The following is a 24,085-nucleotide window of genomic DNA, read 5'->3' on the forward strand; positions in this document are numbered from 1 at the left end:
GAAACACCCAGCATGATCCAGCCAGCGCGAGGGGGGTTCACAGAGAGAGCAAGGCCTCTATCCTCCAGTCATCCTTGAAGTCTCCGGGGACGGCGGGGGTCATTGTTCTAGTAAACACTGTAAGGAAGTCTTAGGTGGAAAGCAGAGTGAATCAGCTGGGGTTGCTGCTGCTTTAATACAAGGGAAGGCGGGGGGCCGGGACAAGAAAGAAACACACCCAAGGCCTTAACATTTCTGCTACAGCTCCCCATCTGGAACCCAAAGCACCTAAGTTCCATTTAGTTAAAGCAAAATCCAAAATTTGCAGCTTTGTCAAGCTGCCCCTGAGGACCAATTTGATAAAGGTAGAGGATCTGTTGCCCACCCTATAATGACATGTTCAAGTACCCATTGAGGGAAGGACCAGGTAGGGACATTGAAACCCATCCCCACAGGTGACTTGTTTGGGCCCCTGAAGAGGACCTTTTCCTTTAGTGCCCCAGTGCTGCTGAGACCCGGGAGATGGGCAGATGCCACTCAGTTTCTTCAGAGGTGCTCCTTTGCCTGGAGCTGCTGGGACTTCTTGCCTTGAAAGTAAGCTCCTTGGACAGCCTCCCGCTTCCTCGGTGCTTTCCTCAGCCGGAACAGAGATGGCCATGGGCGAGGTCAAGAGGACTTCGTGCGGACCGACACCTTGGGAGAGCACCCACACTTAGGTTAGAGACCCTTCATGACCCAGCAGCGGTGCGGACGAGCTTCTAGAAGCCAGCCCCACCTGCCGCCGAGACAAAGGGCATTTACAAAAGGACTCAATGAGGCTGCTTAGCATTTTCAGCTCTAGCCAGTCAGGCAGACAAGCCGTGTGACTCCCAAGACAAAATCATTCTTAAAGGTTATACCCCCCTAAGACAGCATATAAACTGAAAAGTCACCTGATAGGTTACATCTGACATGATACTTCAAGATTTTATCTTCTCCCTGAAGGAGTTCAGGGGCAATTGTGTTATGAAAGCCTTTGGGGTCCTATTTACACCCACAAAAACAGTTTCACAGTTAAGGGGATGCAAATGGAAGTATGTATGAGACACCCCATATATTGGCAGACTGCTCATTCGTTTGTATCAGATAAAACTGGGTGCACCTACAAAATACATCTGAGATTCAGCCCCCTCAGGTTTTAATCTGTCATTTCCTAGCAAAATGGGATCAAACTAAGCCTGGTGTACTACATGGCCAGTGAGAGCTGTGGGATGCCTGGCCCAGCACAGTGGGACTGGCAGGGAGGACTAAGCACCGAGCACCCAGCCTGGACTGCACCAGACAGCGGTCAGCTCTGCTCTTCGGACCTGACACGGCTCCCATTGCAAAGCCCAGGCCACACGCCCGCCAGTCACAGCGTCCAGGGCCGAGACTCCGGACCAGGTATGTTCGGAAGCTCGCTGGGAGAGCCTTAGGCCTTGGCCCTCCAGTGAAAAATTGGCTTCCGCATTTAAAACCAAGGAGATATTTAACGTCACCGTCCTGTTCACTAACAACTAGAAATGGGAGGTAAATTTGCTTTCTTCAAACCCTCTCATTCCCGTGTGTGAATGTGTGTCTTTGGCATCAATACCTTCCTGTTGTTTTGACGCAGAATCGGGAATAAAGGGAGACGTGAAAAGTCTAGAGGAGGGTTGAAAATGGCCACATTTTCATCTATATTCTCAGGAAAACTCCCCTCCCGCCACAGCCACTCACCACTGTTAACTGGCCGTTTTTATCTTTATAGATTAGTTCTTCCGGTCCTGTGTTGAAAACTATCGTGCCTTTTTTTCCAGGACTGATACAAAACTGTAAACTGAAAACACACCAAGTAATCAATTACTGACGTTCTATTTTTCACCTTCTGTCTACAAAAGAAATTCACTTACGAGACTTTACTAGCTTCGAGATCAAATTCCTGTTTGTATTATTACAGAGTTTTAGTGCACATTTGAGTCCTCAAAAGACAACCATTGCCACAACTGGGAAACTTACCCCATGTTTCTGTTGGCTGTTCTCAAATCAACTTAGCATATTCAGTTTTTCAGGGGGCCAGTCTGCCATCTGAAGAACCACCTACGTATGGTCCTGCTGAAACGCTCACGGGGTGGCCAGGTCTCCCCCTTAGGGGAGCCCTCCCCACTCTCTCTCCCTCTTGCACATAGGAATTTGCCTACAGTGGCTTGAGACCCACTAGGAGCAGCGGGAGCGGGGAGGGAGGCAGGCTGCTTGTATGGGGGTCCGGGAGCCTCCGGGATTCAGCCCCAGGAACCCCCACACCGTCCCTGACCAGCCAGCTGACACGGGGCCCACTGCTCAGCCACCTTGTGCCCGTGAAACTGAAAACACGGCCCCTCCTTCAGAGATGAGAGACTCGAGTAAGAGCACCCTCTGTGCCAAGTCTTTTTCCTCTACATCCTAAAGAAATGTTACCGCTGTCCTCTCATCAGTGTGGTAAGCAGCCTGCCAAGCTGTGGCCCATGGTGCTCAGACAACAGGCCTCAACCAGCGAAAGGTGTGGCTGTCACCTTCCCCTGCCCGACAGCTTCCCCCCAGGGACGGCAGGCCCTCCTTGGAGAACTGGGCCGCAAGCCCCCGGCTGCCTTGGTGAACGGGCGATCGCCGAAGAAAGCCCCTACCTTCCCTGAGCGACATTCACCACGTTCCCCCTCTTGAGCAGCATGACGAGCTTCGTGACTGCTTCGAAGACGTGCTCACACTGTAAGACGGTATCCCCCTGACGAGGAGAGGACGTGGCAGTTTCAGAGGCCACGGCCTCGAAGAAAATTACTCTTCTGGACGGAGGCTTCCCAGCGGGCAGCTCAGTAGCACGGCAGGGTCTCCCTCCTCCGGCAGGCACGGGTGGCCATCACTTACCTTTTGTTTGTGGTCCTCCGGCGAGACGTGAATGACCAAGATGCCATCACTGAGGCTGCTAGTAGAGACACCTTAGGACAGACCCCAGAGTTAGGGACCAGGAACTGGACAACTTGACATTCATGCAGAAAAAAGAGGCGGAGGAAGGGCACACCCCAGCAGGCAGCATGCTAGGAGGCTGTGAAGGGCTGCGCTCGGAATAAAACACAGGTCATCGGAGAAGGTGACTGTTGTCCAACCTGGGGGAAGGGGCGGCCGCTTTCATTTATGCCAGAAAAGAGAGGCCCAGGCCAGGCCCAGGCAGCCCCAGGCTTTCTGGGCACCCTACACTCTGTCTTCTAGTAGAGGGCGCCTTCCTTACGGGTGTTCCCCGGGAGCTACGTCCGCCCCGTGAATGGTCTGAAGACAGCCTGCGTCTTACCTTTGAGTGTTGAGTATTCTATTTTCTGCTTGATTTTGGCAAGCTCCACCACGTAAGCCGCTTTCTGAGTCAGGAGGAGTTGGCGCTGCCGGGCCTTGAAGCCTTTCCGGTCATATTTAATGACCGGGACACCATACTGCAAGGAGAGCGAGGTGACCCCGTGGGGGGACGGGGCGGAGTACGGAGTTCCTTGTTACCCCAGACTGCTAAGACCAGTTACTTCAAGCACTCAAACAGAGAGAGGCTCAGATAAACTGGTACTACCATACAGCGCTTCCCACCATCGACTGCTTCGGCCTCTCAAGACCCCCACCATCCCCACTCGCAGAAGCACAGAGGCAGCAAGAGCTTAAGGAACCTGCCCAGATGGCGCTCAGCTAAGTTACGAAGCCCGTGTCGGCACCCTGCCACACCACTTCTAATAGGGGGGGTTCAGCTGCATTTCGCTCAATTTCATAGAAAACCAAACCCATGGGGTGCCTGGGTGGCTGAGTCGGTGAAGCAGCTGCCTTCGGCTCAGGTCATGATCCCGGGGTCCTGGGATTGAGTCCCGCATCAGGCTCCCTGCTTGGCGGGGAGCCTGCTTCTTCCTCTCCCTCTACCCCTCCCCCCTGCTCGTGTTCTCTCAAATAAATAAAATCTTTTTAAAAAGAAAGAAAACCGAACCCAGTTTCTAGGGTGACCGATAAGGACCGTAAGAACAGCAATAGGTACCTAGTGGTCACGTGGGCCCCACAGTCTTCGTTAATACCCAGAGCATTACAGTCGAGAGCCCAGCCCACCCACATGCACCCCTGCATTTCAACAGTGCTTCCAGACACTCTTCATACAGAAAGCAGACCTTGTTAAGGGAATCCTGTTGGACCCAAGGACCCACGTTTCCTTACCTGGATTGTCTCATTGCTAATGAGTTGAAGCACTTTGGGGTTAATGTCTCCTTCATCTGGGGAGGGAAGCAGAGCACAGCAGTCGTCACTAAATACCACGTTGGTGCCAAAAGCCACTGGTATCTGCTGGGTTTACGCCCCTCTGTGACCCAAGATCTCAGCTACGGTCAGGACATGCTACGGAGTCAGGCACCTTCTTTCAACTCTTAAAATAGAAGCACAGATGGAAAAATGTACTTGCCGATCCGACTGTTGGCAAAGGGCTGGCTTAAGACTTCTGCATAACCTTCTTTCTTTCCCCTGAAGAGCTCACTTGCAACCACCTTTTGCTGCATCTGGTAATACAGAATTGGAAGTACAAAGTGGTAGCCACGAGGATCCTTGGCGCAGAGGCCCCTTAGGTCCACAGGACAGCTTACTTTCCTTGATAAGCTGTAGTGGCCTCGTCCTCCTTTGGCACAGAAATCATAACAGGTTCCAGGCTTTGGCCAAAATGCCCTAAAAATTATACCAGCAGAGACCAGAGCTGACACTTAAGGCTGGTCCACTGCATGCTCTTCCCAGAAGTGGAAGTTTCAGAATTTCAGAGAGCAGTTCCTTTCTTCGAGGTCAGAGATCTGCAAACTACAACCCGAGGGCCAAATCCAGCCTGCTGCCCACTTTTTTGGGTAAGTTTTTGGGCTTTGTTGTTCGTTTTTGGCAGCACGGCTCTGCCATCCATTTATATGTTGTCCCTGGCAGCTTGTCATGCTCTGCTGGCAGAGTCGAGTGATTCTAACAGCGATCATGTGGCCCACAGACCCCAAGATACTACTCTAGTGCCTTACAGAGAAAGTCTGCCGACCTGCAGATAAGTATAAACCAAACCCTGCAGCAGAGAAGGCGTCCTGCGTTCTGGGCAGCGTAGGGGACCATCTGGGTCCTGTTCCCATGGCAACAATACGAGCAGCATTATTTGTAACAGCTGCCCTGGAGCCAGGGCTCTGTGCCAAGTGGCCTAGGCGTGTTTAGTCCTCAATACACGTTCAAGGCATGGAACAGTGCGACCCTCGCCTCCCAGGTAAGACCAGCCCCGGCCCCTCCCCCACCTGGCCACCTGCCCGTGCGCCCCCCGCCCCGTCCCTACCAGCGCTTTCCTCTCGGCTGTGATCCCGCAACAGTACTTCCGGACCAGGTTCCTTGTGCACATTTTCCTGAGCAGGTCCGACGCCTGTGTGGAGAACACACTTCTGTCCCACCCGCCTTGCGCACACCCAGTTCTTGGCTGTGGCCACCAAGACCGAGGCTTTGAAAGCACGGTTGAATCCAGTCTCATGTAAAATACAGCATTAGGGGCGCCTGGGTGGCTCAGTCAGTTGAGCGTCTGCCTTCGGCTCAGGTCATGATCCCAGGGGCCCGGGATCGAGCCCCACATCGGGCTCCCTGCTCGGCGGGGAGTCTGCTTCTCCCTCTCCCTCCCGCTCCCCCTGCTTGTGCGCTCTCTCCGCCTGTCAAACAAGTAAATGAAATTTTTTATATAAAGAAATTAAAGTACAGCATTAGTATTTTAAACTCCAAGAAGGCAGCTCTTCTGCCAATCTTGCACTACTTTTTCACTGTTGCTAAATCACTGGTTCTTAAATTTGAATGTGTTTGAATCATCCAAGGACCTGGCAAAAAAGAAAAGGACTCTTAAAGATCCTCCGTAGACCCAGGCTGGGACCCAGGATCTTACAGTGGCCCCACCCTGTGCTCTAGACACAGGGTCCTCGGAATTGTCTTTTGAGAAACACTTTTCCAGGTGACAGTCATAAAAAGCCATCGGGAAGGCTACATCAGGATAGGAACTATTGACAAGTGCTCTGTGCAAACAGACCTCTGTTGGCTTTAGAGTATGAATTTAGAGGAGTGACATTTCTTGTGTAACAGCCTTGCAAAGAAGTGCTTTACTAAGGGCAACCCTTTCCAGCCAAGGGAAGCTGCACGAAGACACACAAAAAAGCTGAGCCCCCAGGGGCGCCTGGGTGGCTCAGCTGGTTAAGCGACTGCCTTCGGCTCAGGTCATGATCCTGGAGTCCCTGGATCGAGTCCCGCATCGGGCTCCCTGCTCGGCGGGGAGTCTGCTTCTCCCTCTGGCCCTCCTCCCTCTTATGCTCTCTGTCTCTCATTCTCTTTCTCTAAAATAAATAAATAAAATCTTTAAAAAAAAAAAAAAAAAAAGCTGAGCCCCGCCAATGCCCGAGTCACTTGCAACAGGAGTCGCTGTTCGGTCCTCACATTTTCCAAGATGCCGGGAGGCCTCAGCCAGCTCTTGTCCAAGACATTCTTTGGGACATGATACCGAAGATTCAAGATGTAATTCTTCCGCATGAACACGATAAACTCCTCATTGTCGGGGCAGAGGGGTTGGTTGCGGTTGATGAATCCCTTTATGAACCTGAAGAGGCAAGCGTTTTGTTAGCTTTCTGGCCCATTTCTGCACTGGGACTCTCTCCACCTGTTTGATTTCAAAGGAGGCCAAAACGGTAGAGATTGCTTTGGTCCCCACGCAGGGCGACAGTCACGTAGCCCATGGGTCAAGTCTGCCCCAAAGATAGGTTCTATTTCACCCACACCATTTTTTTTGTTTTGAGCAGTTTGAATTAGTTGCTAACAGCAACTGGCATCAGAAGGCAGCCGACCTTGAGACTTCTGAACTAAGAGAAACTAACGAGCATAGTGAATTGTGATCACCGTCAGATTAGGGAGCTCGGAGGAAAGCCACGGAGCGGACTCCCTAAGGCCTGACATCCTGGACGGAAGCTTAGCTTTCTGCACAAAGCCGAAGAATTCAACCAAGGCCGCGATCACCTTCTGCAGAGAACTCACTTCCTCACGGTCCGCACAGCCCACTTTCTCCTTCTGGCCGCCTTCCGAGCCAGGGCCCCACGCCAGTGCGCTTCCAGTCTGATGGCTGAAAGAGTTCACTGCTAGCATTAGAAGATGGCACAATCACATTTACATACAAAAGGCTTTCTTCAGAACTGCTCACGCCCTCCCCCAGACATCCAGACGCCCACCTCCGCACTCTCAGCCCACACCCCCCTCCCCGGGGTTGCTAAGTGAGTGTAGCAAGTTCCTGTCTGGGGGTGCTCAGGCCACCGAACCAGGGCAACCGAGGAATCCCGGCGATGCTGTGGGAGCCTTCAAGAAGAGCCCTGAAATTGTGTGAGGGGGTCAGAGTTTCCCCAGGTCGTCTCGAGGGGCACACGTTAGTCGTGGGGCTGCATTTGGCTGGTCTCATCCAATGTATGCTTTAGTTGTCTACACTTAAAAATGGACACACATCATTTGGGACACACAGATTTCTGGCTTGTTTCCCAATTTTTAATGCTTTTCATATTTCGTTCAGTATTCCAATTTTTTAAAAAAATGTTTTCTGGGGCACCTGGGGGGCTCAGTCGGTTAAGCGTCCGACTCTTGGCTTCAGTTCAGGTCGTGATCTCATGGGTTGTGGGATCGAGCCCTGCATCAGGCTCTGTGTTCAGCGCGGAGTCTGCTTGAGATTCTCTCTCTCCCTGTCTCAAATAAATGGATGAATAAAATCTTTTTTAAAAAAAATGGTTTTATTCCTTATCATAGCAGCGCTGTTTCTGTTCCAAAAACAAATAGCTGCAAAAACCCACATGTCCATCAACAGAACGGCTGGATTGTGGTATACTCATACAGCACAGCGGTCGGCAAGCTATGGCCCTCAGGCCGGCCATCTGTTTTTGTCAATAAAGTTCTATTGCAACAGGACTCTGCCCATTTATTTATGTATTGCCTAAAGTCCCTTCCTGCTACAACGTCAGCATTGAGAAGCCGTGAGGGGCCAGATGACCCACAAGTCTCAAGGATCATCTGGCCTTGAAGAAAAAGTTTTCCAATGTCTGAACTCGTGCGATCCTGTGCAGCTACGAAACTAAACGACCAAATCTGCACATGGCCAACTGGTTGAATTTCGGGAACAAAAATGTCCCTAAAAATACAAATGGTATAATTTTACGAAGTTCAAAACATGCCAGCCACTAAATATATCGTTCAGTGATGCATCCATAGATGGTAAAATTATCAAGAAAAGGGAAGGATAAAGGCAAAATTCAGAAGAGTGACGTGGGTGAGGGGTGGAGAAGGGACTGGAGTGCCACAGGGGACAGGTTCCCGGGTACTTGCAGGGTTAGTATCCTTTTAAAAAAATTATTCTTTAAACGAGCACATGCTGTGGATGAAATAAGCCACAACTGTGGGACCCAATACGGGCCACTGGGTTACAATCTCGGGTCCACAGAATAAAGACGAGCCACACCCGGGTTCCAAGGACAGGCAGGGGGAGAAAAGCCACAAAGGAGACTGTGCCTCTAGGTGCCGCACGGGTGAGAGACACAGAACTCTGGCTCTTCGCAATCGGGCAGGATTCTGTGTCATTCTTACCTGCTTGTCTTTTTTTCACATACGCTCTCCTTTCTAGGCAGGCTTTGTATGTGGCTTGGATCCTCGCAACTGAAAATAAGAGTGTTGGTGAAATGGCTTTCAGTTGGGCAACTGTGTAGTTGTGCTCTTCAGAGGGGAGGTCAGAAGAGGCCTCGGGGTGCAGCCGGGCAGGGGTGGGAGGGGCTGGGGTACAGGAAGCCTGGCTACCAGAAGCTCCTGGCTCCCTCCCTCAAGGTAAAGAACAGACTCAGTGGTAAGAGCTGCCCACCCGGTCTACTGAGGGCCTGCTGGCGCTGGGTTCCAGGCTAGGCACTGTTTCATCTGCACACCCACCCCTCGAGGCAGGTGTCAAGTACATGCTACAAATGGGCATGCAGGCTCAGGCGATGGAGACACCTACCTGCAGGGCACCGCAGTGCGACTACTGAGGAGGAGTGTGAACCCAGGGATGCGGGACCACAGGGACACTCACCCTGGAGCTTCTCCCACCACCTCCCTCCACCTGGGGACCGAGTCCCCACCACAAGCCAAGCCCATCCAGGGCCCCCCTGCAGACCAGCGGCATGCCATCCCCCTGGAGGCTGATTAGAAACGCTGACTGAGCGTGCCCCTGCCCCACCCGCAGCCAGCACCCACCCAGTCCCAGGTCCCGGGATCAGTGCGTGCTGCTGTCAGGGCCAAAAACAAAACAACAACAACAACAACAAATGAGATCAGCAAGCACAGTGGTTACAAGCCCAGGTCTGGAAGCCAGAAAGACCCACGTTCAAACCCCAGCTCTGCCGCTTACTAGCTGTGCAGCCTTCAGCAAGTTACCGACATCTTGGACCTCAGTTTCCCGGAATGTAAAGCGGAGATACTATGACCATGTAGGTTTGTTCTAAGAACACACCGAGGGGGCGCCTGGGTGGCTCAGGCGTTAATCGGCTGCCTTCGGCTCAGGTCATGATCCCAGGGTCCTGGGATCTAGCCCCACATCGGGCTCCCTGCTCAACAGGAAGCCTGCTTCTCCCTCTCCCACTCCCCCTGCTTGTGTTCCCTCTCTCGTGCGCTCTCTCTGTCAAATAAATAAATAAAATCTTTAAAAAACAAAAACAAAAAAACACCGAGGTCCTGAGTGCAGAGGACTTAATATGCAGCAAGCACTCATCACTCAACAGGGTAGGTCTCAACAAAACAGTTGAGATTTCAAGGGAGAAGCCCCACCCCCCTCCAGTAGCTTAAAAAAGATTTTGCACTCCCCTACCCCCACCCCATAACTTTCCCCCTTGACTGTTCACAGCCCCCCACCCCCCGCCCCCAGCTGTAGGCTTCAAAGCAATACCTTCCAACATCAGATACCCGTACGAATGAAGTTTTCAAAGCTTAGGCCCTGGTGAAGCACAAGAGTTGGCTCCTAACGAGAACTGGGACACAAATCCAGTGTTTAAGTGTCTGGGCGCATCCATGACTGCCCTCCAAACAGGCATTAAGGCATACATCCCTGTGTGTCTTATAACCCCGTATCCTGTTTTGGGTTCCCAAAGCCAGCGCTTCTGAAACTGTATCGGATACCACGTGTAAGGCGTCTCCCAAGCTAAACTGGTTCGTTTCACATTCTACTGAAGTCAGGACAGAGAAAATCATACCTAATTGATGTTTACTAAATTCAAAGGCATCTTCGGTGGCAAACAGAGTTCTGGGGAAACGAATGAATATTTTGGTTCTAGAAGTGAAAAGAGAGATTGTTGTAATGATTAACTTGGTTGGTTAATCCTGCACTGGTTTCAGTAGTATTCCCTCCCCCTGGAGCCTCAGAATGTGATCTTATTAGGAAATAAGGTCTTTGCAGACATCATCAAGATAGGGACTGAGAGGGGGCGCTTGGGTGGCTCAGATGGTTAAGCATCTGCTTTTGGCTCAGGTCATGATCTCAGGGTCCTGGGATCGAGTCCCGCATCGGGCTCCCTGCTCCTTGGGAGCCTGTTTCTCCCTCTGCCTTTCTCTCTCGCTCTGTCTCTCATGAATAAAAAAAAAAAAAAAATCTTAAAAAAAAAAAAAAGATAGGGACTGAGAGGAGATTGTACGGAATTGGGGGTGACCTAAACCCAATGAGCGTGTGCCTATAAGAGACAGAAAGGGATACACACATACAGGGAAGTTCATGTGAAGATGGGGCAGAGACTGGAGGGACAGGGCCACAAGCCAAGGAATGTCAGGAGTCAGCAAAAGCTGGAAAAGGCATGGAAGGATCCTCCCGCAGAGCCCGCCGACACCTTGATTTTGGACTTCAAGCCTTGACAACTAACCGTGAGAGAGTACTTTCCTGTTGTTTTAAGCCAGCCAGTCTGTGGTCCTTTGTTAACCAGCCTCAAGAAACTAGGACACCGATTTAACCTGACGTTACTTCCCTGGGCTTTGAAAATTGATGACAAGGAATAGGAGTCTAATTATAAAGAAGATCCCATCGACCAGCAAAGATCAATCATCAATGTCCTCGGGCGCCTGGGTGGCTCAGTCATTAAGCATCTGCCTTCAGCTCAGGTCATGATCCCAAGGTCCTGGGATCGAGCTCCACATCAGGCTCCCTGCTCTGTAGGAAGCCTGCTTCTCCCTCTCCCACTCCCCCTGCTTGTGTTCCCTCTCTTGCTGTGTCTCTCTCTGTCAAATAAATAAATAAAATCTTAAGAAAAATAATTATCGATGTCCATCACTTCCTGCCTGGCCTACCCACCCTGTGAGGGAAACTTCCCAGGGAAGCCACCAGGGGGCAGCAGTGCCTCATGCCGCGTGATCCCACATCCCCATCCCAGATTACGGAATCGGGACAGATACCACCTATGACCACCTATGACCTCCGTGGTCAGCCTCCCTCAGGATCCCCTCGGGGATCTGGCTTGCAAATGTAATTAATTCTTGAAGCAGGGCCCGGGACAGAAGTGTAAGGATGGAAAAGGACCAGGGTGGCCACAGAGGGCTATAGACAAGTGGGAGTTAGGGGTTGGCAGGCAAATTCCACTGATGGATTCGAAGGCAGAAATTTTCTGCAGCCTGGGAATGCCCCCTCTACATCCTGGGGCACTGTTCCTTACGACCGCATCAACCCTGACCAAAATGACTAACAGGACAGACTAAAATCTTCCCAGTTCACCCCACAGAGTTTGCCTCAACGCTATCAACGTGTTCTAAAGTTCTCCTGCTCCTAGACAGCTACAGCTATAGTGATGTGCTCACAGTTCTGGAACACCACCTTCCGGGATGCCACAGAAACTTTCACAACACTTTAAGTCCTAAAACCCCCTCTGAGAGGTCCTGCGTGCATTTGAACAATAAGACGACCAGGCAAACTCGTTTTGCAGGCAAAGAGGTGCAACCCAGCCCTCGGTCAGCTTCAGAAAACAGGGTTCCTTCCTAACTTCATCTTCTCCAACATCCTTCCAACCACCTGGAGCTTGTGATGCTGTGATTCATAATAAGAAATACGTATTTTGTCTTTGTCCCATTCTAGAGCCATAGGTCCCCAAACCCTTATAATTAGAGCACTAGGGGCACCTTTTGTTATAATATTTGGACTTTGTTCCTGAGATAGTTTCAAAGTGATGAAAGTGAAATGGGTGTCTTGCTACTTATAACAGATCCCTTTCGACCACACCACACCTGAGTTTATGCAAAGGAGGTGATGTCCGCCAAGTCCCCTGGATAACCTAAGGATGGGGGCTGGTTGTCAGGGGAACCAATCTTGAAATGAGAGGCTCAGAACTTTCAGCCCCACCTCCAGGTAGGGGAGAGGGGCTGGGGGTTGAAGTGATGACCAAACGGCCAATGGTTTTATCAACCACGCCGTGTAATGAAGCTCCCATAAAACCCCAAAAAGGACATGGTTTGATGTTCTGGGTGCACCCGGAGAGAGCATGGAAGCTCTGTGCTTTTTCCCTATACCCCGCCCTAGGCATCTCTTTCATCTGGCTGTTCCTGAGTTCTATCCTTGTGTAATAAGCCGGTGATCCAGTAAGTAAAATGTCTTCTGAGTTCTGTGAGTCTCTCTAGCAAATCCGTCAAACCCACAGAGGGGGTCCTGGGAACCACCAACAGATATCCAGTTGGCCGTCAGAAGCCCAGGTGACAGTGGGGACTTGCAATTGGCATCTGAAGTGGGAGATAGACAGTCCTGTGGGACTGAGTCCTTACCTTGCGCATCTGACACCTCCAGGGGTGGAAAGTGTCAGAATAGAAGTGTAGGACACCCAGCTACTCTCAGAAGTATTGTGGAATGTTCTGGGTGTGAGCAAAGTACTGAGAGCAGGCACACACAGGCGTTTTTCCTTTACAGAACTTTCGAACGGGGATTCCCTGGCCGCTTACCTCCCTAACTTGTACTCTTCCGGTGTGTAGCCGATGTACTGGATTAGCCGTTCCACGCCCTCGGCTGGGGGTCCACGCCAGTGTGGCCAGGTGTCTGGGCACAGGGACTTGTACCTGCAGAGAGGAGAGGCCCTCTAGAAAGCCATCGGACCCGACACTCGCCCCCCACCCCCTGCCAGAGGTCAGCTTTGCTCAGCTATAACATGCCAGTCACTCAGCATAATCTAGCGGACTCGTCACACCAACTCCCTTGAATGCAACAATATACACTTGGCAAGAAAGATAAAAGGGGGAAACCGTTTCAGTAGGGTGGGTCTGGCCTGTCTTCGTGGAACAATGACATCATCAGACTCTCCACCCACGAAACTCCATTCCACTCCTAAGTATATACGCAGAGACATGAAACCAGACGTCCAAACACAAGCTCATACATGAACGCTTACAGCATCACAGTGTCATTATTCATCACAGACAAAAGGTAGAAACAACCCAAATGTCCGTCTGCTGATGAATGAATGGATAAAATAAACATGGGTCAGCACAGGAAGAAAAGGTGCCATGCCTGGTAAGTAATGAGGGACTTGGATCCAGTGATGACTTAAGATCCTGATTTCAGCATGTATTTCTAGGATGTAGTCACCATAAAAAAAAAAAACCCATATGGTCTGTAACATAATGAAATAAGAGAATGCAGAATTCAAAGTGCCTATGTACTAAAGGCTAGAAGCTAGACACCTGGAGCCACTGGATCGGGTCCACACTGCCTGGGGTCAAGTCCAGCTCAGGAGCTGGACAAGTCACTTCGCGTCCTCACCTCTGCAACGTGAGCAAGTAACAAGACCTTCCTCGTGGGGCCATCATGAGGTCGAAGTGAGATAATCCATGGAGAGTACTGGGCACAGTCCAAGACTTCCAAAAATGTTAGCTACGGTGTTCCTACTGTGCTTCTTACCCTTAATACTGTGATGTGGTTTGTTCTATTTTAAAATTTTAAACTGTTAAAAACATATTTATTTTCGGGCGCCTGGGTGGCTCAGTTGGTTAAGCGACTGCCTTCGGCTCAGGTCATGATCCTGGAGTCCCAGGATCGAGTCCCGCATCGGGCTCCCTGCTCAGCAGGGAGTCTGCTTCTCCCTCTCCCGCTCCCCCCTCTTGTGCTCTTTCTCTCTCTCACTCTCTCTCTCAAATAAATAAATAAAATCTTTAAAAAAAAGTTTATTTTCCTGGAACTATACTTTATGAAAAAGTCCACTAAGGGCATTGTCATGGAATGAATGTCTATGTCGTCTCCTCATCCTAAACTCACAGGCTGAACTCCTAACCCACCACGTGATGGTATTAGGGGGTGAGGGCCTTTTGGGAGGTGATGAGGTCGTGAGGCTGGAGCTCGCATGAATGGGGTCAGTGCTCTTATATAAGAGAGATCCCAGAGAGCTCCCTCACCCTCTTTCCACCTACCCAAGAGAAGGGCAGTCTGCATGCAACCCAGAGGGGGTTCTCCCCAGGACATGATCATGCTGGTATCTTGATCTCGGATTTCCGGCCTCCAAAACTGTGAGAAGTACTTCTCCGTTGTTTATAAGCCACCCAGGCTATGGTACTTTGTTACAGCAGCCCGAATGAAGACAGACATTAAGCGTCCCATGTTCTTCCACGATGACCTCTCTCGGTCCAGGCACACACACCAAGGCGCAGGTGCATGCCTACCCCAGGGACCACAGTACGACCTCAGGCCCTGCTCCCACCTGGCCAGTCCACGCTCATCACTAGCACATACCATCAAAGCTGTCCAGACATGGGGCAGACACACAAGGCGGGGAATGGGGAGATGTCCTCAACACCCACAGGTAGAGGGACAGGGACATTTCAGCTCTGAGATGCAGTTGCTTCCTGATCAAGGGAAGCGGTGCCAGGCAGGGTGCACAGCCCTGAGCATCTCCAGCCCCTCCATGACCTGCGGCCATGCCGGCCCTCCTGGCTGGTCCTGCAGTCTGCCCAGTTCCCACCTTGCTAGTATTTACCAACAGAGTCAATGAGCCTCAGATGACGACAAAGTAGAAAAAAGATGTATGAAGTGCAAAAACTGCAGAAAAATGGGAACATGCCCTGCACATGTGCTGGGGGTGGGGTGGGGTGGGCAGTGGCTACTGATTCTGGCCATCTCCACCGGAAGTCAGATTCAGAAGAAATGAATATGTGGGGAAAAAAATGAACAACTAATAGCTGACAAGCAAAAACGGGGTGCAAGGGAGGTACGTTAAAAAAAAAAAAAAGGCAAATAGGCTGGTAGTTCCTCAACCAATTAAACACTGAGTTATCATATGACCTAGTAATCTACTCCTGGGTATACACCTTCCCCCAACATAAAAACACATGTCCACATAAATACCTGTACATGCATGTTCCTAGCAGCGTTATTCATAATAGCCCTGAGTGGAAACCACCCCAATGCCCATCAACTGATATATAAAATGTGGTCTATCCACACAACGGAGTATGATTCGGCCCTAAAATGGAATGAAATACTGACATGCTACCACAGAGATGAACCTTGAAAACACTGCAAAGTGACAGAAACCAGTCATAAAAGGCTACGTACTGTATGATTCCATGCATATGAAATTTCCAGAATAGGGAAATCTATTCTAGGGACAGGAAGTATGTTAGTGGTTGCTTAGGGTTGGGGCTGGGGTGGTAAGGAGATAAGGAGGTTATAGCTAAAGGGTATCAGCAGGTATATAAATCATTAACATAACAGTGAGGCTGGAGAACAGTGTGGAGGTTCCTCAAAAAGCTAAAAAGAGAACTACCCTATGATCCAGCAATCACACTACTGGGTATTTACCCAAAGGAGATAAAAATACAGATTTGAAGGGTCACATGCACCCCGATGTTTATAGCAGCATTATCAACAATAGCCAAACTATGGGAAAAGCCCAAATGTCCGTCAACAGATGAATGGATAAAGAAGATGTGGTATATACATACAATGGAATACTACACAGCCAACAAAAAGAATGAAATCATGCCATTTGCAAGGACGTGGATAGAACTAGAGTGTATTATGCTAAGCAAAATAAGTCAGTCGGAGAAAGACAAACACCATATGATCTCACGTGTTATTTTTTTTTAAGATTTTATTTACTTGACAGAGACACAGCGAGAGAGGGAAAGACAAGCAGGGGGAGTGGGAGAGGGAGAAGCAGGCTTCCCGTGGAGCCGGGAGCCCGATGTGGGGCTCAATCCCAGGACCCTGGGACCATGAACTGAGCCAAATAAAGACGCTTAACGGCTGAGCCACCCAGGCGCCCCTCACATGTGTAATTTAAGAAAGAAAACAGATGAACATATGGGAAGGGGGAGAAGAAAAAAAGGAGAGAGGGAAACAAGCCATAAGAGATTCTTGACGACAGAGAACTGAGGGTTGATGGAGGGATGTGGGTGGGGGATGGGCTAGATGGGGGATGGGGATTAAGGAGGGCACTTGTGATGAGCACTGGGTGTTGTACATAAGTGATGAATCACTGAATTCTACTCCAGAAACCCATATTGCACTATATGTTAACTAACTAGAAGCTAAATAAAAATAACAGTGAGGAAATAGATTATTACTTAATAAATGCAAATAAGCAGATAGCACTTACCAAGACATGAGACTCATGGGAGAAAAACCAGCATGATCCTTGTAAAGAAGGATCTGAGATCACTAAATCAGGGGCTAAAAATAAGAGCTGCTAGGAAATGCTCAAGTTCCAAAAGGCAGAATCTTGACATAAATTGCAAAATACAAGAAATTAGATGAAAAATGTAAGCTCGTGTACACGACTTTTATAAAGCTGTAGTTCCAAAGAAGCCTAGTAATCAGGTTGAAATATGAAATTGCCGGGGCGCCTGGGTGGCTCAGATGGTTAAGCGTCTGCCTTCGGCTCAGGTCATGATCCCGGGGTCCTGGGATCGAGCCCCGCATCGGGCTCCTGGCTCGGCTGGGAGTCTGCTTCTCCCTCTCCCTCTGCCTCTCCCACTGCTCATGCTCTCTCTCTCTCTCTGTATCTCTGTGTCTCAAATGAATAAATAAAATCTTTTTTTTTTTTAAAGATTTTATTTATTTATTTGAGAGAGAGAATGAGAGAGAGCACATGAGAAGGGGGAGGGTCAGAGGGAGAAGCAGACCCCCTGCTGAGCAGGGAGCCCGACGCGGGACTCGATCCCAGGACTCCAGGATCATGACCTGAGCTGAAGGCAGTCGCCCAACCAACTGAGCCACCCAGGCGCCCTGAATAAATAAAATCTTAAAAAAAAAAAAAAAAAAGAAATATGAAATTGCCAACATTCAACCATGTCGACCTTCAAAAAATAACCATTATGCTTCCCTTGGGGGTGCGAGAATGTGTTGATTTTTTTTGCACAATTCACATACAGCCCATCACCAATGAAGTATTAGTGCACAAGCAATTTGGGTGGCGGTGGGTTATATCATTAAATCCTGATGAGCTCCCTAAGAGCAGACAATTTAATCTCTCTGTTACCCATAAGGAAATAGGTCATGGCTAGAAGAGACCAGATGGGGGTTCCCACCCAGGTTTGTGTGGCTTCAGTGCCCATGTTCCCCCCACTACACTTGCTTCTCCGGATAGCCCATGAGGCTGAGAGGATCGCTCCCAGACTGCTGGCACTAATCCAGCACCCACAATCACCACGAAGAGGGTCCTCTGCAACTACGTACAGACTCAAGCGGTGTCCTGCCCACGTCTGCCCCCTCATGACCGGCCTATGCATCAGCCTTGCGCTTCCTGGACTCCAAGAAGATACAGGCTTGGGGGATGAAGGGAAGGAGGTAAACTGAGTCAGCTTCTTATTCTCCAAAATGCTAGTGTTCATCACAGTTACAGAAGAACCCAACTGAGTTCCCTGGGGGAGGGCCTTTGATTCATGGCCACACCCAGAGACTCCCCACACAGTAGGTTTTTGACTGGACCAGCTTAGGATCAACAAAACAAATGTTACCTTTGCAAGAAATGCTCGTATTTCCGCCGGTATGCAAAGCCCGCCCGTCTCACCCGAAGGTGCTCCATCAGTCCCAGGTACTTGATCTGATGCCTTATAAGCAAGTCGTCAAACTTGTCTTTAGAAACACACAAGGGAGAGTGACAGTAAAGGACCCCACGGCTCTGTTTCAACCAAGACAGACCACAGGCTGCAAGCTGACCATCCGTGGGCTGGATCTGGCCACGGACAAATTTTGTCAGGTCCTAATTGTGTGTGTGTGTGTGTGTGTGTGTTTTAATGAGGGGGAATTTTACAGGAAAATCTGGATTTCTGCTTTCTCTTTAAAAAACCATATTATCTGGCCATTCTGGGCTAGAGTTCCACATGGCAACAACTGGTTGGAAGGGAAGAGGGCTGCCCCTTTGGACAGCATGTACCCTTTGCAGTTTGCCACAGTCCCCTCCACTCCCTATTGCCTTACATCCAGTCTGCTTCACTCATTTGCTCTTCCTGCCTGCCTTCCGTACAACAGTGTTGTACAGCATGAGCTTGGAAGATGCCCAAGTCATAGACCATCTCGGAAGACCGTTCCCTGGCTGGAGAGAAACAACACTGCTCCCCTCACCTCTGACATCTGTATGACTCAGCTGTGTTGCTCCTGAAACTGGCCAGGCTCTGAGCAATGCTCACTCAGGACCGTCAGAAAAACTCTCCCTCCCTATTCATTTGCCTTCTATTATTTAAAAATGAAAAGAATTCATGTACAAAGGACATGGAGCAAGGCTGTGGGGTGTTTTTTTTGTTTTTTTTTTTTAAGGATTTTAACCCACTGCCATCTGGGCTTTCCTCCCAGCCTCATTTCCCTGAGCTCAGTGTTCAGAATGATTCACGACTCACTGGGTTCTTTCCTCTCATTGGGCTTGATGCAACGGATGTACGAAGGTTCCTTAGAGATGAGGATTTCCAGAAGGCTGCTCAGGCTGTTTTTGAACTGAGTCCCCACCTTCAGAGAGAGAGAGAATGAGCTAAGTAGATATTGCTTCTCCCAGTAAATACAGAGAAAATTGGCTAGGGCACAAGACTCCAGCTCTTTAGATTCCAGCCCCCGACATACTGCCCTACCCATTACCATCTTGCCCACTAAGAGAAGGTTTTGGGTGTTCTGGCCTGATAAGTGCAAGCTCAGGCTGGTCAAGCAGAGGTTGGACAAGCACCTGTCCAGGGTGCTTTCCTTACTCAGCAAATACGTGGTAAGCACCTCGTGGGAGTCAGAATCGCCATTGAGACCATTACGCCCATCGGCCTCCCATTTCCTTGTTACCAAGCTTCCTTTTTGACATTTGTGCTAAGTTCCTTCTTTCTTTGACGGTGTTTTCCTATACTCTCTCCCACTAGATTATACGCCCCATGAGAACAGGGACCTCATCCATTCCGTTATTGCTAAATCTCGTGCCCCCCACAAAGTGCCTGACACACAGTGGGCGCTCAGTGAGTGTCTGCAAATAAACACAATGGTTGCTACACTCGGAAAATATATATTTAGTAGTATGTGTTAGAGAGTGACGCTTTCAGAAAAAGGAAGGACAGTTTAAAATGTACAGGTAACTGAGAATCATTGCACCCTCTGGCTGATTTTTTACCACCTTTCCAATTCCGCATGGGCATTTCCCCCCCACTCACCGTTGGTGGCCTTCTCCGGTTTTCTAACTCAGCCACCAGGAAGCATTCCTTCAGGATACGGTTTTTGGACCTGCACAGCACCTGCAAGTAAAGGAAATGAGCTCCGCATTCACTGCTTCAGAAGTCCCTAAGCTGTGTTCAGGAAACTTGCGTGAAGTGCACACAACAGCCCAGAGCCATTTGCTTTGGGAGCACTTGAACAAGATGGGAAAAAAGACAAACATGGAAGGAAATATTTAAATACTAGATCCACTGCTCTGTCTATAAGGTGAGGCCGTCGGATCGTTTTTCCTCTGACACAGTGAAGCTATCTCTGTTCCTAGTCCAGCTGCTAGAGAAAGAACCAGCTCTTGAAGAATGATCTCCAAGATACGGCGTTAAGTAAAAAAAAAAAAAAAAAAAAGAACAAAATAAGACGAGGACCACATGTACAGTGTGTGATTATTGTATGAAGAGAAAGGAAAAAGAGGGAGATACACACACCTCTTGGTCTGTACCATCCCTGGAAAGATACACAATCAAATGCCTAGAACAGCTGGCTCTCAAGAGAGTGAGTGTTGGTGACATGGGGTCAAGGACACCAGCTTTAGGGCAGTTTGATTTTTCCCCCCTGTGCACACATTCTCAAAATAATCTGCATTACCAAAAATCTTTAATTTATATTTTTAAAAGATTTGAGAGAGAGTGGGGGGGGGGGCAAAGGGAGAGGAAGAGAGAGAATCTTAAGCAGGCTCCACGCTCAGTGTGGAGCCCAACTCAGGGTTCAATCTCATGACCCTGAGATCATGACCTGAGCCGAAATCAAGAGGAGGACATTCAACTGAGCCACCCAGGTGCCCCAAAAATCTTTAAGTAAAAAACAATTAATTCGACACTAAAATTCTTTTCTTTATATCCACACAACGAAATATCATTTGACCTTTAAGAAGGAAGAAAATTGTGACACGTGTGGGGGCATGGATGAAACTGAGGACCTTATGCTAAGGGACAGAAATGAGACACAGAAGGACAAATACTGTATGACCCCACTTACATGAGGTTCCTAGAGGAATCAAATTCAGAGAGACAGGAAGTAAGGTGGTGGCTGCAGGGGCTGAGGGAGGAAGAACGGGGAGTTAGTGTTTTAAACGGGGGCAGAGTTTCAGTTTTCCAAGACGAAAAGGATCCTGAAGGTTGGTTGTGCAATGATGGGACGGCGCTTAAAGCTACCGAAATGCACATTTAAAAACAGTTGAGATGGTAACTTTTATGGTACATGCATTTTACCACAATTCAGTGTTTCTTTAAATTAAAAAAAAAAATTTGTTTAGGGGCACCTGGGTGGCTCAGTCGGTTAAGCGTCTGCCTTCGGCTCAGGCTTAGGTCATGATCTCAGGGTCCTGGGATTGAGCCCCACGTCGGGCTCCCTGCTCACTGGGGAGCCTGCTTCTCCCTCTCCCTCTGCTTCTCCACCTGCTTGTGCTCTCGCTCTTGCTCTCTCTCAATAAATAAAATCTTAAAAAAAAACCCTGCCTCTCCAGTTAACCTATAAAAAAAAATACGTTTATTCCACTCTAATTCTGCACTTAACGATGGCATGAAAGGGCAATTTGTGGACAGGAGTGAACACATTAGAAACGACCCATCTTGAAGTCAAAAGAAAGGGCAAGGAGCGTCAACCCTGGCTGGTGAAGTGACAGACTCTGAGAGTTTTCCACGGGGAGCACCCTCCGTGGGTGGGTTTGTGAAGGGCATGGGCGTGGTGTGCAGAGGCAAAGCCTAGTGCCGGGCCCTTCCACTCCCGTGTCATTCACAACTCTGGGAGGGAGGCACTACCAGACCCACCCCACCAATGGGGAAATCTGCTCAAGAACCCCCCGTTGGGAAGAGGTGGGGCCAACACTCAGCCTAGAGCAGAGATCCAAAGTTAGGAATAGCTCTCTATCCTGAAGCCCAGAGATTGGGCAGAGAAAGATGGGGAAAGGCCAGAAGGTACTCCTGAAATGAACAGTCTGTGTGTTCACTCTGAAAAGGTCTCCCTACATTTAAGCTTTTTGTAGACCAAGCTAATTAACTAAAACCCAATTTTTATAAAACAGGTAACTGTTTCAATACAAAGTAAGGCTTCAAAACACCCAAGGTTTTTCTGATCAGTGAGGAATATGGAAGGAGACTGGGACTTGCAGTGGCAGCCTCAGGGGCTAATCTCAGCTCCAGCTCTGCTTCATGATGTGACCCTGAGCAAGTCGAGACTTCTCGGTCTCAGTTTTCTCATCCTCTATTCATGCTACCCCGGTATATTCCCACTGCACCAGAATAAAAAAATCTCTGTTCCTCCCTGGGGACATGACCCTGCTGGGCTCAGTCCCCTCTCCTAACATTATACCCCTCACTGAACACACACTGAACTCATCTGGGCCTCAGGGCCTTTGCACACATCGGTCCCTCAATCTGGAGTCAGCCCGATCTTTCCACAGCCAATACCATTCTCACTCAGGTTTCAGCCAAAGTCACCTCCATAGGGGTGTTTTCTCTGATCTCCTAAACTAAATTAAAAATATCCCTCTCAATCGTGTTTCCTTACTTTCTTTGTAGCACTTCTCACCAATGGGTAACTTATTCATGTACAGGTTGACCCTTGAACAAAATGGGTTTGAATCATGTGGATCCCCTTATACACAGATATTTTTTTTTTTTACAGTACAGGACTGTAAATGTATTTTTCTTAGGACTTTCTTAATAATATTCTCTTTTCTCTAGCTTATTTCATTGTAAGAACACAGTATATAGTATATAATACAGAACATACAAAATATGTGTTCATTGACTATTTATGTATCAGCAAGGCTTCCGGTCAACAGTAGGCTACTGGTAGTTAAGTTTTGGGAGAGTTAAAAGTTACATGTGGATTTTTGACTGCACAGGGGATTAGCAGGGTCATGTTGTTCAAGAGTCAACTGTACATATATATTCTTGGCCACTCCCCGCCCCCATGGTAAGCCCCATGAGAATGAGGACTGCCTAGAACTAGCCCAGCACACAGCACGGCCAACACACATTCTTGAATCAAGGGCATATCATACAGATGATCTTGAATATCTGTTCTGGGCATGACATGATGGAGTTCTTTTTTTTTTTTTTTTTTAAAGATTGTATTTATTTATTTGACATAGAGATAGAGAGTACAAGTAGGCAGAGAGGCAGGCAGAGGGAGAGGGAGAAGCAGGCTCTCCGCTGAGCAGGGAGCCCGATGTGGGGCTCGATCCCAGGACCCTGGGATCATGACCTGAGCTGAAGGCAGCCGCTCAACCGACTTAGCCACCCAGGCGCCCGACATGATGGAGTTCTAACGTAATGCATTGAACAGAAAAATCCAGAAGGTCAAATCTACCCCCAAATCAGTGTCACGGGTGATACCATCAGAAATACATATAAATTCCAGACTTACTTCTTTCAGATGTCTGTAGAGGAGATCGTTGTTTTTCTCTAAGAATCCTGTAAAACATTGAAAATTATTTGAATCACTGGTTTTGCCTAAAAATGCAACTCCATCCCAATTGACTGCAAAGGGAAATCCTGCGAATCATCTCCTAGGCTGAGATCAGAGTTTCTCAGCCTCGGCACTACTGACATTTGGGGGCTGGAGAATTCTTTATTGTGGGGACTGTCTTGTGAATTGTAAGATGGTTAGCAGCATCCCTGACCTCTACCCACTCGATCCCAGCAGCACCTTCCCCAGCTGGGAAAACCAAATTTGTCTCTAGACATTGCCAGATGTTCCTGGAAGACTAATCCCATCCCTGGTTGAGAACAAGGTCCTCAGAATTGAATTTATGGCACACACACACTGTCGTCTAACCTCTCACGAGCTATCACACGAATGTAGAGCCTTTATGCTAAGTATTGTACACATGTCCTAGTCCAGTAGCAAAGAGCTATGCAAACAAGGAATGACATCGAGGGGCGCCTGGGTTGCTCAGTCGGTTGAACGTCCAACTCTTCCTTCTGGCTCGCATCCTGATCCCAGGGTAATGGGATTGAGCCCTGTGTCAGGCTCTGCACTCAGCTTGGAGTCTGCTTGCCCTCTCCCTCTTCTCCTCCCCATATCTCTAAAATAAATGAATAAATCAAATCTAAAAAAAAAAAAAAAGGAATGACATCAAAACAATGGAGGGAGTATTGAATTTCAAGAGTGGCCAGGGGAAGCCAGGTGAGAAAAATCATCCCCACCGCTGAGGAAAGTGAAACTGAAGCATTAGGACTAGAGGGACCCAACAGTATCTTCATACAAAGGAGGACGTGCCATTTCCAATGTTAAAATTTGGTTTTTAAGTGCTCACTTAAAACCTAGTCAGTTAATAATATTAGTAACTAAATGACATTACAAAATCAACACCAGGGGCACCTGGGTGGCTCAGTCGGTTAAGCGTCCGACTCTTGATCTCAGCTCAGGTCTTGATCTCAGGGTTGTGAGTTCAAGCCC

At 48.9% G+C, this 24,085-nt stretch overlaps 1 protein-coding gene across 1 annotated transcript in view; it reads right to left on the minus strand.

Annotated features, from left to right (window-relative positions):
• Positions 1-1,381: 1,381 nt before the first annotated feature.
• The window catches only part of MYO1H (myosin IH), a 45,039-nt gene continuing 22,335 nt past the window's right edge, over positions 1,382-24,085 (minus strand). The window contains exons 15-30 of the mRNA XM_045887474.2: positions 23,051-23,097; positions 19,624-19,704; positions 18,841-18,946; positions 17,962-18,079; positions 12,958-13,071; positions 10,245-10,321; positions 8,617-8,685; positions 7,033-7,117; positions 6,442-6,601; positions 5,312-5,395; positions 4,427-4,520; positions 4,186-4,241; positions 3,299-3,434; positions 2,878-2,948; positions 2,640-2,737; positions 1,382-1,816 (exon numbers count right to left, since the gene is read on the minus strand). Of these exons, the coding sequence (XP_045743430.2) occupies positions 1,675-1,816; positions 2,640-2,737; positions 2,878-2,948; positions 3,299-3,434; positions 4,186-4,241; positions 4,427-4,520; positions 5,312-5,395; positions 6,442-6,601; positions 7,033-7,117; positions 8,617-8,685; positions 10,245-10,321; positions 12,958-13,071; positions 17,962-18,079; positions 18,841-18,946; positions 19,624-19,704; positions 23,051-23,097 (1,538 nt within the window). The 3' untranslated portion in view covers positions 1,382-1,674. The remainder of the gene's footprint in view (positions 1,817-2,639; positions 2,738-2,877; positions 2,949-3,298; positions 3,435-4,185; positions 4,242-4,426; positions 4,521-5,311; positions 5,396-6,441; positions 6,602-7,032; positions 7,118-8,616; positions 8,686-10,244; positions 10,322-12,957; positions 13,072-17,961; positions 18,080-18,840; positions 18,947-19,623; positions 19,705-23,050; positions 23,098-24,085) is intronic.

The sequence above is a fragment of the Mirounga angustirostris genome, unplaced genomic scaffold, assembly GCF_029215605.1.
Source record: "Mirounga angustirostris isolate CCGP_5_RB_7025 unplaced genomic scaffold, mMirAng1.0.hap1 SCAF_14, whole genome shotgun sequence".
NCBI lineage: Eukaryota > Metazoa > Chordata > Mammalia > Carnivora > Phocidae > Mirounga > Mirounga angustirostris.